The following is a 16,655-nucleotide window of genomic DNA, read 5'->3' as shown; positions in this document are numbered from 1 at the left end:
CAGGTTCGGTAGGTGGCTATGGCGGAGGAGCACGGCGATGGCCGGAGCGAGGCGGCGGCCATGGCGGCGACGCCATCGCCACGGGAGTCGCCAGAGGTTAGGGTTAGGTCGAGCGAGTGAGAGGGCCGAGTGAGGAGAGTGAGGTGGGCCGCTTCGGCGCCACCGAACCCAAAAGGGGATCAGCCTTATTGGGCCGTCCCTGGGTTTAGGTTATTGGGCTGGGCCCAATATGGGTCCAGGGGGGGTATTTTGGTCTTTTTACATTTAATAAAAGACCAAAACTTTACCAAATTTTAATAAATCAAAAACAACTCTAAAAATCCAATAAAAATTGGATTTATGAATGAAAAATAAATCTTAACAAGAATAAAATATGAAATTGAATTTATGAAACAAATTCAAAATTATGAATTTTAAGAATTTAAATATTAACTTGGAATTTAAAATTATTATTTCCTTGTATTTAAAATTCAAGGAAAAATCTCAAATAAGTTCAAATACTTATTTTCAAACATTTCAAAATGAAATTCTAATATTCCAAGTCATTTCTTTTGAAAAAGAGTATTTTTCTCAGAAAAATACTATATTCCTTTTATTTCCAAAAAACTATAGAGGTAACTCTATAATTTTCAACTATTTTTGGAATGATTAAAGGAATCACCCAGTAAATAGTTTTACTTTGGATTGTTGTACTTTGTGTAAATTAAAATGGTTTACACTTTTAAATCAATTGTAAATTACTGTCAAAGACATAAATCTTAAACGCAACCCTAAATTGCTATAACTCAGCGGGGTAAAGGGATTTAACATAAAATAATACATCCATGATTGCATTATTTGGATTTTATAACATTGTCCTTACCGGACAATGATGCTTCTTACAGAACCCGAGGTCCAGGTTCCATCAACTGCATTGAACTGCACTATCTCGCAGTCCACAGGCAAGTTCACCCTTGCTCATGTCAACTTGAGTATTTTCTACTACTTTAATGCAAATCTATATACTTATCATTCCTGCATCGCAAATGAAATGTTACTTTACAACTATGAATATGACTATGTGGCTGGCAATGGAACCATGGTATGTGTTGATATGGTGGAGGTTCCATTGCAATGGGTTATATCACCCTAGGATTAAATTACCAATGCCGTCCAGTGATTCTAGCGCCGTACAAATCGCGTTGGCCATGAGATCTATAATGGCTCTGGGGAAGCCAGTCGTATCTTTTCCCTTCTGCACGCCAACGGATTGGTAGAGCCGGCGGGGTGTTGGAGGCACTGCCATAGGTTGGGATAGCCTTTTAAATCCCCATCCATTAGTGATGATGGCTCTACGATCTATGAAGGATTGTCCAAAGTACACCATGAGTAAAGCCGTATTATCAGGGGAAGTCTACTGGAGGTGTACGGGTGGACAAAAGGGTGGGTTTGTAGTCGCGGAGAAGGCAGTGTGGGCTTGGATCTTTATACCTGGCCTCACACCAAAGGAAGTGTGAACGGGGGCAAGTCCCTGCGGATGGAAAAAAGGGTGAGATCTCTTGTGGGAAAAGTAACGCACCTCTGCAGAGTGTATCAAATTGTGGCTGTCACTCCTTGTTCCGGGAAGGGAACTGCGAACGCGGCAGGAAAGGAACTCCACGAAGTTCTAGTCAACCTGTGAAGACTGACGGGCATAGTTTTCATAATAAAAGCAACCTTTTGAAGAAATGTTTTCAAAACATGCATTGACCTGCGATTTCCTGATCAATGGTCGTAGCTAGTGCATCAAACACCTTTTTACTCTTTTAGAACTTGCTGAGTACCTCTGTACTCACTTTCTTTCGACACCCTTGCTAGACTGTGATCCGGAAGTGGAGGCCATCAACGATGGAGCACCAGAAGGAAGTTACGAGCTGGTCTACGAAGAACCTGATCTTACCGGCGGAGTGGAAGTTGTAGACTATGGGATAGTCTACGGACCAGATGACACGGAGGTGGAGGAGTAGTGATATACCTAGCATCATAGAGCCGAGCAACGTAGAACTTACCTAAATAAGTTGTTGAGCTCTTTATATTTGTTATGAGTTGTAATCGTACTTAAGTAGTATCTTAGGGTGTTCTCATAGGACCTGTGAGAATACCAACTTGTTAAGACAATGTTTGTAATAAAGTATGGAGTGTTATGACCTGCAATGTTTCTGTTGTACCACTCTGAGGGATATGGCAACTTGTGAAGAAGTCCCTTCGCAAAGATCATATCAACGACTTGTATACTACAACATGCAGTGGTATGCTGGGTCACCGCATTTAATTGGGCATTACGACAAAGTACATAGACCGCTATCCAGCATGCATTTATGCCTAAAAAGTCCACCTTCAGGTTATCATCCGAACCCCTTCCAGTATTAAGTTGCTAACAACAGACAATTGCATTAAGTATTGCGCATAATGTAATCAGTAACTACATCCTCGGACATAGCACCAATGTTTTATCCCTAGTGGCAACAGCACATCCATAATCTTAGAGGTTTCTGTCACTCCCCCGGATTCACGGAGACATGAACCCACTATCGAGCATAAATACTCCCTCTTGGAGTTAATAGCAAAAACTTGGCCAGAGCCTCTACTAATAACGGAGAGCATGCAAGATCATAAACAACACATAGATATAAATTGATAATCAACATAACAAGTATTCTCTATTCATCGGATCCCAACAAACACAACATATAGAATTACAGATAGATGATCTTGATCATGTTCGGCAGCTCACAAGACCCGACAATTAAGCACAATGAGGAGAAGACAACCATCTAGCTACTGCTATGGACCCATAGTCCAGGGGTGAACTACTCACACATCACTCCGGAGGTGACCATGGCGGCGTAGAGTCCTCCGGGAGATGATTCCCCTCTCCGTCAGGGTGCTGGAGGCGATCTCCTGAATCCCCCGAGATGGGATTGGCGGCGGCGGCGTCTCTGGAAGGTTTTCCGTATCGTGGCTCTCGGTACTGGGGGTTTCGCAACGAAGGCTTTAAGTAGGCGGAAGGGTAGGTCAGGGGGCGACGCGAGGGGCCCAGGAGACAGGGCGGCGCGGCCAAGGGTGGGGCCGCGCCGCCTGCCCTCCTGGCCACCTCGTGGCCCCACTCCGTTGACTCTTCGGTCTTCTGGAAGCTTCGTGGCAAAATAGGACCCTGGGCGTTGATTTCGTCCAATTCCGAGAATATTTCCTTACTAGGATTTCTGAAACCAAAAACAGCAGAAACAAAGAATCGGCACTTCGGCATCTTGTTAATAGGTTAGTTCCAGAAAATGCACGAATATGACATAAAGTGTGCATAAAACATGTAGATATCATCAATAATGTGGCATGGAACATAAGAAATTATCGATACGTCGGAGACGTATCAGCATCCCCAAGCTTAGTTCTGGCTCGTCCCGAGCAGGTAAACGATAAACAAAGATAATTTCTGGAGTGACATGCCATCATAACCTTGATCATACTATTGTAAAGCATATGTAGTGAATGCAGCGATCAAAACAATGGTAATGACATGAGTAAACAAATAAACCATATAGCAAAGACTTTTCATGAATAGTACTTCAAGACAAGCATCAATAAGTCTTGCATAAGAGTTAACTCATAAAGCAATAATTCATAGTAGAGGTATTGAAGCAACACAAAGGAAGATGAAGTTTCAGCGGTTGCTTTCAACTTATAACATGTATATCTCATGGATATTGTCAACATAGAGTAATATAATAAGTGCAATATGCAAGTATGTAGGAATCAATGCACAGTTCACACAAGTGTTTGCTTCTTGAGGTGGAGAGAAATAGGTGAACTGACTCAACATAAAAGTAAAAGAAAGGTCCTTCAAAGAGGAAAGCATCGATTGCTATATTTGTGCTAGAGCTTTGATTTTGAAAACAAGAAACAATTTTGTCAACGGTAGTAATAAAGCATATGTATCATGTAAATTATATCTTACAAGTTGCAAGCCTCATGCATAGTATACCGGGATTATCGGGATGCACATGTTTTAACCAAGTGTCACAAAGGGGTACCTCTATGCCGCCTGTACAAAGGTCTAAGGAGAAAGCTCGCATTGGATTTCTTGCTATTGATTATTCTCAACTTAGACATCCATACCGGGACAACATAGACAACAGATAATGGACTCCTCTTTTATGCATAAGCATGTAGCAACAATTAATTTTCTCATATGAGATTGAGGATATATGTCCAAAACTGAAACTTCCACCATGGATCATGGCTTTAGTTAGCGGCCCGATGTTCTTCTCTAACAATATGCACGCTCTAACCATAAGGTGGTAGATCACCCTTACTTCAGACAAGACGAACATGCATAGCAACGCACATGATATTCAACAAAGAGTAGTTGATGGCGTCCCCAGGAACATGGTTATCGCACAACAAGCAACTTAATAAGAGATAAAGTGCATAAGTACATATTCAATACCACAATAGTTTTTAAGCTATTTGTCCCATGAGCTATATATTGTAAAGGTGAAGAATGGAAATTTAAAGGTAGCACTCAAGCAATTTACTTTGGAATGGCGGAGAAATACCATGTAGCAGGTAGGTATGGTGGACACAAATGGCATAGTGGTTGGCTCAAGTATTTTGGATGCATGAGAAGTATTCCCTCTCGATACAAGGTTTAGGCTAGCAAGGCTATTTGAAACAAACACAAGGATGAACCGGTGCAGCAAAACTCACATAAAAGGCATATTGTAAACATTATAAGACTCTACACCGTCTTCCTTGTTGTTCAAACTCAATACTAGAAATTATCTAGACCTTAGAGAGACCAAATATGCAAACCAAATTTTAGCATGCTCTATGTATTTCTTCATTAATAGGTGCAAAGCATATGATGCAAGAGCTTAAGCATGAGCACAACAATTGCCAAGTATCACATTATCCAAGACATTATAGCAATTACTACATGTATCATTTTCCAATTCCAACCATATAACAATTTAATCGAAGAAGAAACTTCGCCATGAATATTATGAGTAAAGCCTAAGGACATATTTGTCCATATGATACAGCGGAGCGTGTCTCTCTCCCACATAAAGAATGCTAGGATCCATTTTATTCAAACAAAACAAAAACAAAAACAAACCGACACTCCAAGCAAAGCACATAATGGAATAAAAATATAGTTTCAGGGGAGGAACCTGATAATGTTGTCGATGAAGAAGGGGATGCCTTGGGCATCCCCAAGCTTAGATGCTTGAGTCTTCTTGATATATGCAGGGGTGAACCACCGGGGCATCCCCAAGCTTAGAGCTTTCACTCTCCTTGATCATGTTGTATCATCTCCCTCTCTTGATCCTTGAAAACTTCCTCCACACCAAACTTAGAACAACTCATTAGAGGGTTAGTGCACAATCAAAATATACATGGTCAGAGGTGACATAATCATTCTTAACACTTCTGGACATTGCGCAAAGCTACTGAAAGTCAATGGAATCGAAATATCCATCGAACATAACAAAACAGGCAATGCGAAATAAAAGGCAGAATCTGTCAAAAACAGAACAGTTCGTATTGACGAATTTTATTGAGGCACCAGACTTGCTCAAATGAAAATGCTCAAATTGAATGAAAGTTGCGTACATATCTGAGGATCACTCACGTAAATTGCCATAATTTTCTGAGTTACCTACAGAGAATTTTGCCTAGATTCGTGACAGCAAAGAAATCTGTTTCTGTGCAGTAATCCAAATCTAGTATGAACTTTACTATCAACGACTTTACTTGGCACAACAAAACACAAAACTAAGATAAGGAGAGGTTGCTACAGTAGTAAACAACTTCCAAGACACAAAATAAAAACAAGGTACTGTAGTAAAAACATGGGTTGTCTCCCATAAGCGCTTTTCTTTAACGCCTTTCAGCTAGGCGCAGAAAGTGTGTATCAAGTATTATCAAGAGACGAAGTGTCAACATCATAATTTGTTCTAATAATAGAATCAAAAGGTAACTTCATTCTCTTTCTCGGGAAGTGTTCCATACCTTTCTTGAGAGGAAATTGATATTTAATATTACCTTCCTTCATATCAATGATAGCACCAACAGTTCGAAGAAAAGGTCTTCCCAATATGATGGGACAAGATGCATTGCATTCAATATCCAAGACAACAAAATCAACGGGGACAAGGTTATTGTTAACGGTAATGCGAACATTATCAACTTTCCCCAAAGGTTTCTTCGTAGAATGATCAGCAAGATTAACATCCAAATAACGATTTTTCAGCGGTGGCAAGTCAAGCATATTATAAATTTTCTTAGGCATAACAGAAATACTTGCACCAAGATCACATAAAGCATTACAATCAAAATCTTTGACCTTCATCTTAATGATGGGTTCCCAACCATCCTCTAGCTTTCTAGGAATAGAAGCTTCACGCTCTAGTTTCTTTTCTCTAGCTTTTATGAGAGCATTTGTAATATGTTTCGTGAAAGCCAAATTTATAGCACTAGCATTAGGACTTTTAGCAAGTTTTTGTAAGAATTTTATAACCTCAGAGATGTGGCAATCATCAAAATTCAAACCATTATAATCTAAAGCAATGGGATCATCATCCCCAATGTTGGAAAAAATTTCAGCAGTTTTATCACAGGCAGTTTCAGCAGTTTTAGCAGTTTCAGGCAGTTTTTCGCGCTTCGCATTAGAAGTGGAAACATTGCTAACACCAATTCTTTCATTATTAATAGTAGGAGGTGCAGCAACATGTGTAGCATTAGTATTACTAGTGGTGACAATAGTCCAAACTTTAGCTATATTATCTTCCTTTTCATTTTCTTCTCTTTCCCACTTAGCACGCAATTCGGCCATCAATCTTATATTCTCATTAATTCTAACTTGGATGGCATTTGCTGTAGTAACAATTTTATTATGATGATTTTCATTAGGCATAACTTTGGATTTCAAAAGATCAACATCAGCAACAAGACTATCGACTTTAGAAGCAAGTATATCAATTTTTCCAAGCTTTTCTTCAACAGATTTGTTAAAAGCAGTTTGTGTACTAATAAATTCTTTAAGCATGGCTTCAAGTCCAGGGGGTGAATTCCTATTATTGTTGTAAGAATTCCCATAAGAATTACCATAGCCGTTGCCATTATTATAAGGATATGGCCTATAGTTGTTACTAGAATTGTTCCGGTAAGCATTGTTGCTGAAATTATTATTTTTAATGAAGTTTACATCAACATGTTCTTCTTGAGCAACCAATGAAGCTAACGGAACATTATTAGGATCAATATTTGTTCTATCATTCACAAGCATAGACATAATAGCATCAATCTTATCACTCAAGGAAGAGGTTTCTTCGACAGAATTTACCTTCTTACCTTGTGGAGCTCTTTTCGTGTACCATTCAGAGTAATTGATCATCATATTATCAAGAAGCTTTGTTGCTTCACCAAGAGTGATGGACATAAAGGTACCTCCAGCAGCTGAATCCAATAGGTTCCGCGAAGAAAAATTCAGTCCTGCATAAAAGGTTTGGATGGTCATCCAAGTAGTCAGTCCATGGGTTGGGCAATTTTTAACCAGAGATTTCATTCTTTCCCATGCTTGTGCAACATGCTCAGTATCTAATTGTTTAAAATTCATTATGCTACTCCTCAAAGATATAATTTTAGCAGGGGGATAATATCTACCAATAAAAGCATCCTTGCATTTAGTCCATGAGTCAATACTATTCTTAGGCAGAGATAGCAACCAATCTTTAGCTCTTCCTCTTAATGAGAAAGGGAACAATTTTAATTTTATAATGTCACCATCTACATCTTTATATTTTTGCATTTCACACAATTCAACAAAATTATTGAGATGGGCAGCAGCATCATCAGAACTAACACCAGAAAATTGCTCTCGCATAACAAGATTCAGTAAAGCAGGTTTAATTTCAAAGAATTCTGCTGTAGTAGCAGGTGGAGCAATAGGTGTGCATAAGAAATCATTATTATTTGTGGTTGTGAAGTCACACAACTTAGTATTTTCAGGAGTACCCATTTTAGCAATAGTAAATAAAGCAAACTAGATAAAGTAAATGCAAGTAACTAATTTTTTTATGTTTTTGATATAGCAAACAAGATAGCAAATAAAGTAAAACTAGCAACTAATGTTTTTTGTATTTTGATTTAGTGCAGCAAACAAAGTAGTAATAAAACTAAGCAAGACAAAAACAAAGTAAAGAGATTGGGATGTGGAGACTCCCCTTGCAGCGTGTCTTGATCTCCCCGGCAACGGCGCCAGAAAAATTGCTTGATGGCGTGTACAGCACACGTCCATTGGGAACCCCAAGAGGAAGGTGTGATGCGTACAGCGGCAAGTTTTCCCTCAGTATGAAACCAAGGTTTATCGAACCAGTAGGAGCCAAGAAGCACATTGAAGGTTGATGGCGGCGAGATGTAGTGCGGCGCAACACCAGGGATTCCGGCGCCAACGTGGAACCTGCACAACACAAACCAAGTACTTTGCCCCAACGAAACAGTGAGGTTGTCAATCTCACCGGCTTGCTGTAACAAAGGATTAGATGTATAGTGTGGAAGATGATTGTTTGCAGAAAACAGTAGAACAGTATTGCAGTAGATTGTATTTCAGTATAGAGAATTGGATCGGGGTCCACAGTTCACTAGAGGTGTCTCTCCCATAAGATAAACAGCATGTTGGGTGAATAAATTACAGTTGGGCAATTGACAAATAGAGAGGGCATGACCATGCACATACATATTATGATGAGTATAGTGAGATTTAATTGGGCATTACGGACAAAGTACATAGACCGCTATCCAGCATGCATCTATGCCTAAAAAGTCCACCTTCAGGTTATCATCCGAACCCCTTCCAGTATTAAGTTGCTAACAACAGATAATTGCATTAAGTATTGCGCGTAATGTAATCAGTAACTACATCCTCGGACATAGCACCAATGTTTTATCCCTAGTGGCAACAGCACATCCGTAATCTTAGAGGTTTCTGTCACTCCCCCAGATTCACGGAGACATGAACCCACTATCGAGCATAAATACTCCCTCTTGGAGTTAATAGCAAAAACTTGGCCAGAGCCTCTACTAATAACGGAGAGCATGCAAGATCATAAACAACACATAGATATAAATTGATAATCAACATAACAAGTATTCTCTATTCATCGGATCCCAACAAACACAACATATAGAATTACAGATAGATGATCTTGATCATGTTCGGCAGCTCACAAGACCCGACAATTAAGCACAATGAGGAGAAGACAACCATCTAGCTACTGCTATGGACCCATAGTCCAGGGGTGAACTACTCACACATCACTCCGGAGGCGACCATGGCGGCGTAGAGTCCTCCGGGAGATGATTCCCCTCTCCGGCAGGGTGCCGGAGGCGATCTCCTGAATCCCTCGAGATGGGATTCGCGGCGGCGGCGTCTCTGGAAGGTTTTCCGTATCGTGGCTCTCGGTACTGGGGGTTTCGCAACGAAGGCTTTAAGTAGGCGGAAGGGTAGGTCAGGGGGCGACGCGAGGGGCCCAGGAGATAGGGCGGCGCGGCCAAGGGTGGGGCCGCGCCGCCTGCCCTCTTGGCCACCTCGTGGCCCCACTCCGTTGACTCTTCGTTCTTCTGGAAGCTACGTGGCAAAATAGGACACTGGGCGTTGATTTTGTCCAATTCCGAGAATATTTCCTTACTAGGATTTCTGAAACCAAAAACAGCAGAAAACATCAACTGGCACTTCGGCGTCTTGTTAATAGGTTAGTTCCAGAAAATGCACGAATATGACATAAAGTGTGCATAAAACATGTAGATATCATCAATAATGTGGCATGGAACATAAGAAATTATCGATACGTCGGAGACGTATCACGCCCCTCCTCCACATACTACTCCCGCAGCGCATAGGCGAAGCCCTGCCGGAGTTCTCCATCACCACCGCCACCACGCCGTCGTGCTGACGGGATTCCGAGGAGGATCTACTACTTCCGCTGCCCGCTGGAATGGGGAGAAGGTTGTCTTCATCAACACCGAACGTGTAACCGAGTACGGAGGTGCTGCCCGATTGTGGTACCGTCAAGATCTTCTACGCGCTTTTGAAAGCGGCAAGTGATCATCTTCTGCAACAACGAAATCTAATCTCGTAGGCTTTGGAAATCATCAAGGGTTAGTCTCGTGATCCCCTCGTTGCTACCATCTTCTAGATTGCATCTTGGCTTGGTTTTCGTTCTTGCGGTAGGAAATTTTTTGTTTTCTATGCTACGAATCCCATCAGCAATCCACCGGCCGATGGTGGGCGATGGCGTCCCGTGGCGGCTCCGCAGGCCGTGGCGCCGGATTGCGCGGCGGCGACTCGCCGCCGCGTCTATCCGTCTTCCGCACCGACGCGGAGCGGCGCAAATGGAACCGGTCGGAGGGCGTGCGCAAGCGCAGCGCCCGCCGATGGATGAACTGGGGGCTCACGCCCCCAGGGAAGCTAGCAAGGTACGGCAACGCCGGCGAGGGCTCCTCGTCCGGCCAGTCAAGCCGCGCACCGCGGCTCCCCGTCGCGGACAGCAGCGACGACGACGACCTCGTCCCCGCGCGGTCGCCCACCTTCTCCGCCGGGGACTATGTCCACACCAGCGACGTGGAGGACGCCGTCCTCGCGCAGACCAAGGCCATCAGCGCGGCGGAGGCTCGCTAGCGTTTCCGCCAGGAGGAGGCGGAAGCCGTCCGCCTCGTCCGTGAATACGAGGCGGCCCGTCGGGAGGCCCGCGTCCGCCTCGACTATTTCGAGCTTGACGCCGACGACGCGTGAAGATCATCGACGACATCGTCGGCGCCCTCTGCCGCCGAAACATTGCGCCACCACCGGCATCGCCGCGCGCGTAGGTCACTATATTGGCCGCATTTTGCTTTAGCTAACTAGCGCCCGCCGGTGTACCAGTAATGTAGGTTTAATTCTACGAACAATGTATATTTTGATGCTCAATCGGAGCATCAATTTGATGTCGAACTATGATCATCGCCAAATTTACCCGCGCCCTTTCAAATTCTGCTTTTCAGTTCCATTTTTACGGTTTCTAATCTGCGTCACTGCCAAATTCGAACGAACTATCGTTTTCGGAAGACTAAAAACCACTTTTTCGGTTTGCACTTTTTCGGGCTCTGTTAGAGATGCTCTGACACAAGATATTCTGAACGACCATCTGGAACCGTGTGCATCCAGAAGCCAAGCATCCCGCTGCTCCTCCGGTGACACTAGAGCCACAGCTGAACCCAATATGATACCATATGGATAACCCGCAAAAAGTGAAAATATTATTTTTTATTAAAAATAATATCAATTCATTTGACCCTGAATTTAGTAGTGCTACGTACAACTACAAGTTATTTCCTGCCCAACAGTCAGCATGAAGGTATATGTCCGGGACCAATAGGGAGATTAAGCACTTGAGCTGGGCTCGGAGGAAATAGATGGCAAGTACCTAGGTTTGCCAACATATATTGGCAGTTCTAGGACGAAGTGCTTTGCATATATAAAAGAGAAAATCTGGCAAAGGATCCAGGGATGGAAAGAACGTTTGATGTCAATGGCTGCAAAAGAAATTTTAATAAAGGCTGTAGCGCAAGCGATACCAGCATATGCGATGGCTTGTTTTGATTTGTCAAGGTCACTATGTGATGATATAGGGCACTTGCTTTGCAAATATTGGTGGTCACAAAACGACGAGGTTAAAAAGATGCATTGGGTCGGTTGGGAGAAGATGAAATTACCTAAGGAAGAAGGTGGGTTAGGTTTTAGGGATCTTTATTCCTTTAATCTAGCTATGCTTGCGCGACAAGGATGGAGATTACTACAGACCCCTGATTCACTCTGTGCTAAGGTTTTGCGAGCTAAGTATTTCCCTCACGGGGACCTTTTATCTGCAAGACCACAAACTGGTATGAGTTATGTGTGGAGGAGCATACTTAAGGGTATTACAGTGTTAAAGGAGGGGATTATTTGGCGGATTGGAAATGGATCGCAAGTGAGGATTTGGGAGGACCCGTGGTTACCTTTTGGTATTACAAGACAGCCGGCCACATACAAGGATGATTGCCCACTCGTTTTAGTCTCGGAGCTGATCGATGAAGGTACATGTACTTGGAAAAAGGAGCTGATCAACCAATATTTTCATCCGAATGATGTGAAAATCATTCTAAGCATTCCTCTCCGGGAAGATACCGAGGATTTTATCGCTTGGCATTTTGATTGCAAGGGTATTTTCTCGGTCAAGTCAGCGTACAAAATTCATGTGGAGATGGAACGACGAGCGTCTGTCAGGCAGGAAGGGCAGGGCTCAGAAACGACAACTCTAAAAACTGAAGTTTTTGCTAGACCGTGGAAAGTTCAGTGTCCGCCAAAAGTGCACCATTTCATGTGGCGTTTGGCGCATAATAGTCATCCATTATACATGAACATTGCCCGAAGAGGAGTGGAATTAGATACAATATGTGCAGTCTGTCATACACTTTTTGAGGATGGTGGTCATCTTTTTCTAAGCTGCAAGTATGTCAAGCAGAGATGGCGTGCCTTGCTTCTTGAGGACGTTAGATTGAAACTTTTGCCTTGCAGCTCATCTCTTGAAATGTTACAAGAGGTTCTTGCTTTGTCAACAAAAGAGAAGCTCCTTGCAATTTCGCTTCTATGGAACTGGTGGTCTGAGAGAAACAAAAGGAACCATGGAGAGCCAAGTCAAAGCATTGAACATTTTCAGTTTAATGTGCGTAGGCATGTGGATGATTGGGAGAAATTTCTGCATAAAAAAGCCCAACCCAAAGTGAACGTCCCCACGAATTGGGTAACTCTGATGCAAGAAACAGTTAAAATCAATATCGATGCTGCTTTTAGGGAGTTGACAGGGAGTGGAGGATGGGGTGCCATTTGCAGAGACGGCGACAAGGATGTCTGCTTCGCTGCTGCTGGCCCTCTAGAGCATATGAGAGATGCGTTCCATGCTGAAGCGACTGCCCTATCGCATGCCATAGAGGTTGCAGAAAGTCTGGGTGTTGGGCGAGTCATTTTTGAATCGGACTGCCTCAACCTGGTGACTGCTGTGACGACGAGTGACTACAGTCTATCTCCTATTGGTGTTTTGTTAAATGATTTGAGGTATCAGCTCCGTATGAGCTTTATTGATGCTAATGTGGTGTATGCACCCCGATCTTGTAATAAGCCTGCACATGAGCTTGCGGCTTTAGGTGTAGGTGTAGCTGAACAAACATTGTAGTTGTCAGACTACCCTGCTTCTGTAACCCGTTTGGTGACCGGCGATATAGCCGTGTCTTAATGGAATACGAGTGTTCCATATCAAAAAAAAAAAAAAAAAAAAAAAAAAAAAAAACGGACGAGAGGCAACGAGCCGGGTTATGCAAGCCAAAGTCACCGGCGAGCTACCTGGAAATTGATGACGATGAGAGTAGAAATGGATGATTGTGAAATCTTCCGATGGTGGGTTGCTCACGCAAAACAAATCTGTATGTCAATGGGGTGTCCTAATGTGCATTCCGCAGCTTACCAGGTGTATTCAATAACACAATGTTTAGGTCGTTGTTCATGATCTTTTTGTGTAAGGATCATGATGCATCTTGAAATATATATTACCAGCCCCTTCTTCAATGGTTCAGATTTTTTAATTAACTTCCCGACTCATCAATCTAATACTCCCTCCGTTCCTTTCTATAATGCCTATTGTTTTTTAGCACGGAAATTAGCGCAAGCAATCGTTTTAACAGAAAACCCCCTACCGATCTGAGAGAGGAAAAAGCAAACGAAATCAGATCGGAGGAAATCCTAGACTTGCCATAACCGATCGCATGAGATGGAAACAGATCGCGTGAAGTACTCCCCTGCCCCGTTATTCGCTGATTGTTTCCAGATTTTTAGCAGGTACGTTGATTGTTTCCAGATTTTTAGCAGCTACTTGATTGTTTCCTTATTTCTAGCCCTTGAGCAAATCGGTGGAAGGGGGTTTCTGCAAAATAAACACAGCTTTACCCTTATTATATGAAACAAATGCAAAAAAATAATAGGCATTATAGAAAGGAACGGAGGGAGTACGATATTAGATCCAAATGGTCTCAAGTTTATAACCCTCCCACTGCTAGCTGCATTCTTAATCTAAAATAGTTGCGGTCTTTTATAGATCTCACGTTTCAAATATCTTTCAATGGCTACAACATCCGCATATATCTAGCCTTGACGTGAGGGAAGTGTTGAAATATATGTTACCAGCCCGTTTCCAACAGTTCATACTGTTAGAGATAGAGTTGTATTAGAATCAAATAGCCATGATAGATGAATCCTAACCATATACTCCTATACTTATGGGAGTGGTTGCTCGCAGCGGTCTTCCATTGGAACGTCTTTGGTGCGGCCCACCAATTGGCATATTTTATTTTTTGCATTTTAATGTTATCTCACAAATTATGATATGTTTTTATTTATAATCAGTTCTGTAATTATGAAAAATCATTGAAAAGATGTTCGTGTGTTACAAAATGTTCACTTGTACCAAACAACTGTTCATTCCTTTAAATATGTTTCGTGTTATTTAAATATTGTCCATATATATTAAAAATGTGATCATGTTTGGAAAATGGCATGGGTTCAAAAAATCATTCACCTATATATAAAAGGTTCATACTTTACGAAATTCACGTATTTTAAAAATGTTTTAGCATTTTAGCACTATTCATATATCTCAAGTAAGATGTTTATGTTTTGCAAAACAAAGTGTTAATCCCGTCGAGTCTGATAAAAATATTCACGATTTCGAATGTAATTTCCCAGGCTTATATTCAATAGTTCAAAAAAAAAATCTTGATCCCATCGAGTGTGATAAAAATATTCATGATACCGAACGTAGGTTCCCGGGCTTGAAAAAATATTCATTGGTTCAAGAAAAATGTTCAGTATTCAAAAGAATTTTGGCATATTCAATTAAATTCTCCAGCTCGAAAAATGGTATTCATGTATTACCTGAAAAGAAAAAGGAAAACAAGAAAAAAATTAAGGGAAAGCAAAAGGAAAAAAAATCAGCGCAAATGGGCCTAGCGCGTGCAGGTAGCGCTGCAAGCAAATTTCCGGTCCAACTTGCTGTATTCAACAAATAGTGGATGCGATTTCACAATAGGATGTGACTAGGAAATATGCCCGCGGCGTTGCTGCGGATTCTAAGAGCATCTTTAGCCGCGTCTCCCAAAGCGTCCCCCAAACGGCGCCGGAATTATCGTTTAGAGATGTGTTTCGTTCGTGCCGTACTTGGGGGGCGTCGCTCCCCAGCCACGTTCCCCAAACGGCGTCCCCAAACTTGAAAATACTATTTTTTTAGTTTAGTAGATAGAAGAAATGCATAGGTAATTACGATATACTAATATTGCTGCTAATATTCAAAGCGGTGCAACATAAACAAATTGCATATAAAAACTTTGAAAAATATAAACAAATTACATATAAAAAACTAAACTACTTCTTCAATGATAGCCCCACCTCGTTGTCCTCACGGTAGCGCTTCCTGCTCGTCACCTCTTCTGAAAAGTTGGTGTGTCGTTCGACGCGTCGGAGGAACTTGTGTCCTCCTCGTCATCGACGGTGCTCACCGGCTGTGCCTTTGCCTTCGCCCGGGCCGCCGCCTCGTCAGCCTCTTCCTCCTCCTCCTCCTCCTCCTCCTCCTCCTCCTCCTCCTCCTCCTCGGCCTCCCATTCCTCGCCGCTGTCCAGCGGCGGGGAATCATTGCTGCTAGGAGTCGCAACTTTGTCCCACCAGTGACGCCATCCCGATGGCTTACTCTCGATGTCGATGTCTGATGGTAGCTGAGAGAGGTCGCTCATTGTGAGCGAGGAGAGCTTTCGATGAATGGCGGACGGTTGTAGACCGAAGAAAGCGCATACGTAGGGTTCTTATTAAGCGCGGATGAACGGCGGCGCAAATATCAAAGAGAGCGGCGGTTGCTCTTTCGTAGAGTTCGCGCTCCATTCCAGCGGTTCGTGCGTCGATCGACGCGGTTGCCAATCCGACGGTTCCCCTTCCCGGCAACTGCACCGTCCCTAGGTAGGCGGTGGTTGAGCGTCCATCCGTGAGTCGCTGACGCGTCGGTCCCGTGTCTCCTAGCGTAGCATTTCGCTGTGTCCGGCGTGCCCGGAGCATCCTCTCTGTAGCGGGGACGGGCTCGGCGTGCCTGAAACCGTCTTGGGCCGCCCCGGACAAAAAGAGACTTTAGGGCACGCGGCTGGGTACTTTTTTTTTGTTCGGCACGCTCCAAATCCCTTTAGAAGACGCTTTGCGGAATGTGGCTGCAGATGCTCTAAATAGCCAAAATCCGACGGTTCCCCTTCCCGGCAACTGCACCGTCCCTAGGTAGGCGGTGGTTGAGCGGCCGTCCGTGAGTCGTTGACGCGTCGGTCCCGTGTCTCCTAGCGTCGCATTTCGCTGTGTCTGGCGTGCCCGGAGCGTCCTCTGTGTAGCGGGCTCGACGCGCCGGACACCGTCTTGGGCCGCGCCGGACAAAAAAAGACTTTAGGGCATGCGGCTAGGTACTTTTTTTTTGTTCGGCACGCTCCAAATTCCTTTAAAAGACGCTTTGCGGAACGTGGCTGCAGATGCTCTAAATAGCTAAAATCCC

General features: G+C 43.1%; 1 protein-coding gene across 1 annotated transcript; it reads left to right on the top strand.

Annotated features, from left to right (window-relative positions):
* Nucleotides 1-12,446: 12,446 nt before the first annotated feature.
* Nucleotides 12,447-13,262, top strand: LOC139832476 (uncharacterized). The gene has a single exon (XM_071822250.1). The coding sequence runs from the start codon at nucleotides 12,447-12,449 to the stop codon at nucleotides 13,260-13,262; it is 816 nt and encodes a 271-aa protein (XP_071678351.1).
* Nucleotides 13,263-16,655: the final 3,393 nt, after the last annotated feature.

The sequence above is a fragment of the Lolium perenne genome, chromosome 6 (assembly GCF_019359855.2).
Source record: "Lolium perenne isolate Kyuss_39 chromosome 6, Kyuss_2.0, whole genome shotgun sequence".
Taxonomy (NCBI): domain Eukaryota; kingdom Viridiplantae; phylum Streptophyta; class Magnoliopsida; order Poales; family Poaceae; genus Lolium; species Lolium perenne.
Note: the sequence above shows the minus strand (reverse complement) of the source record. Positions and strands in the feature narration are given on the sequence as shown.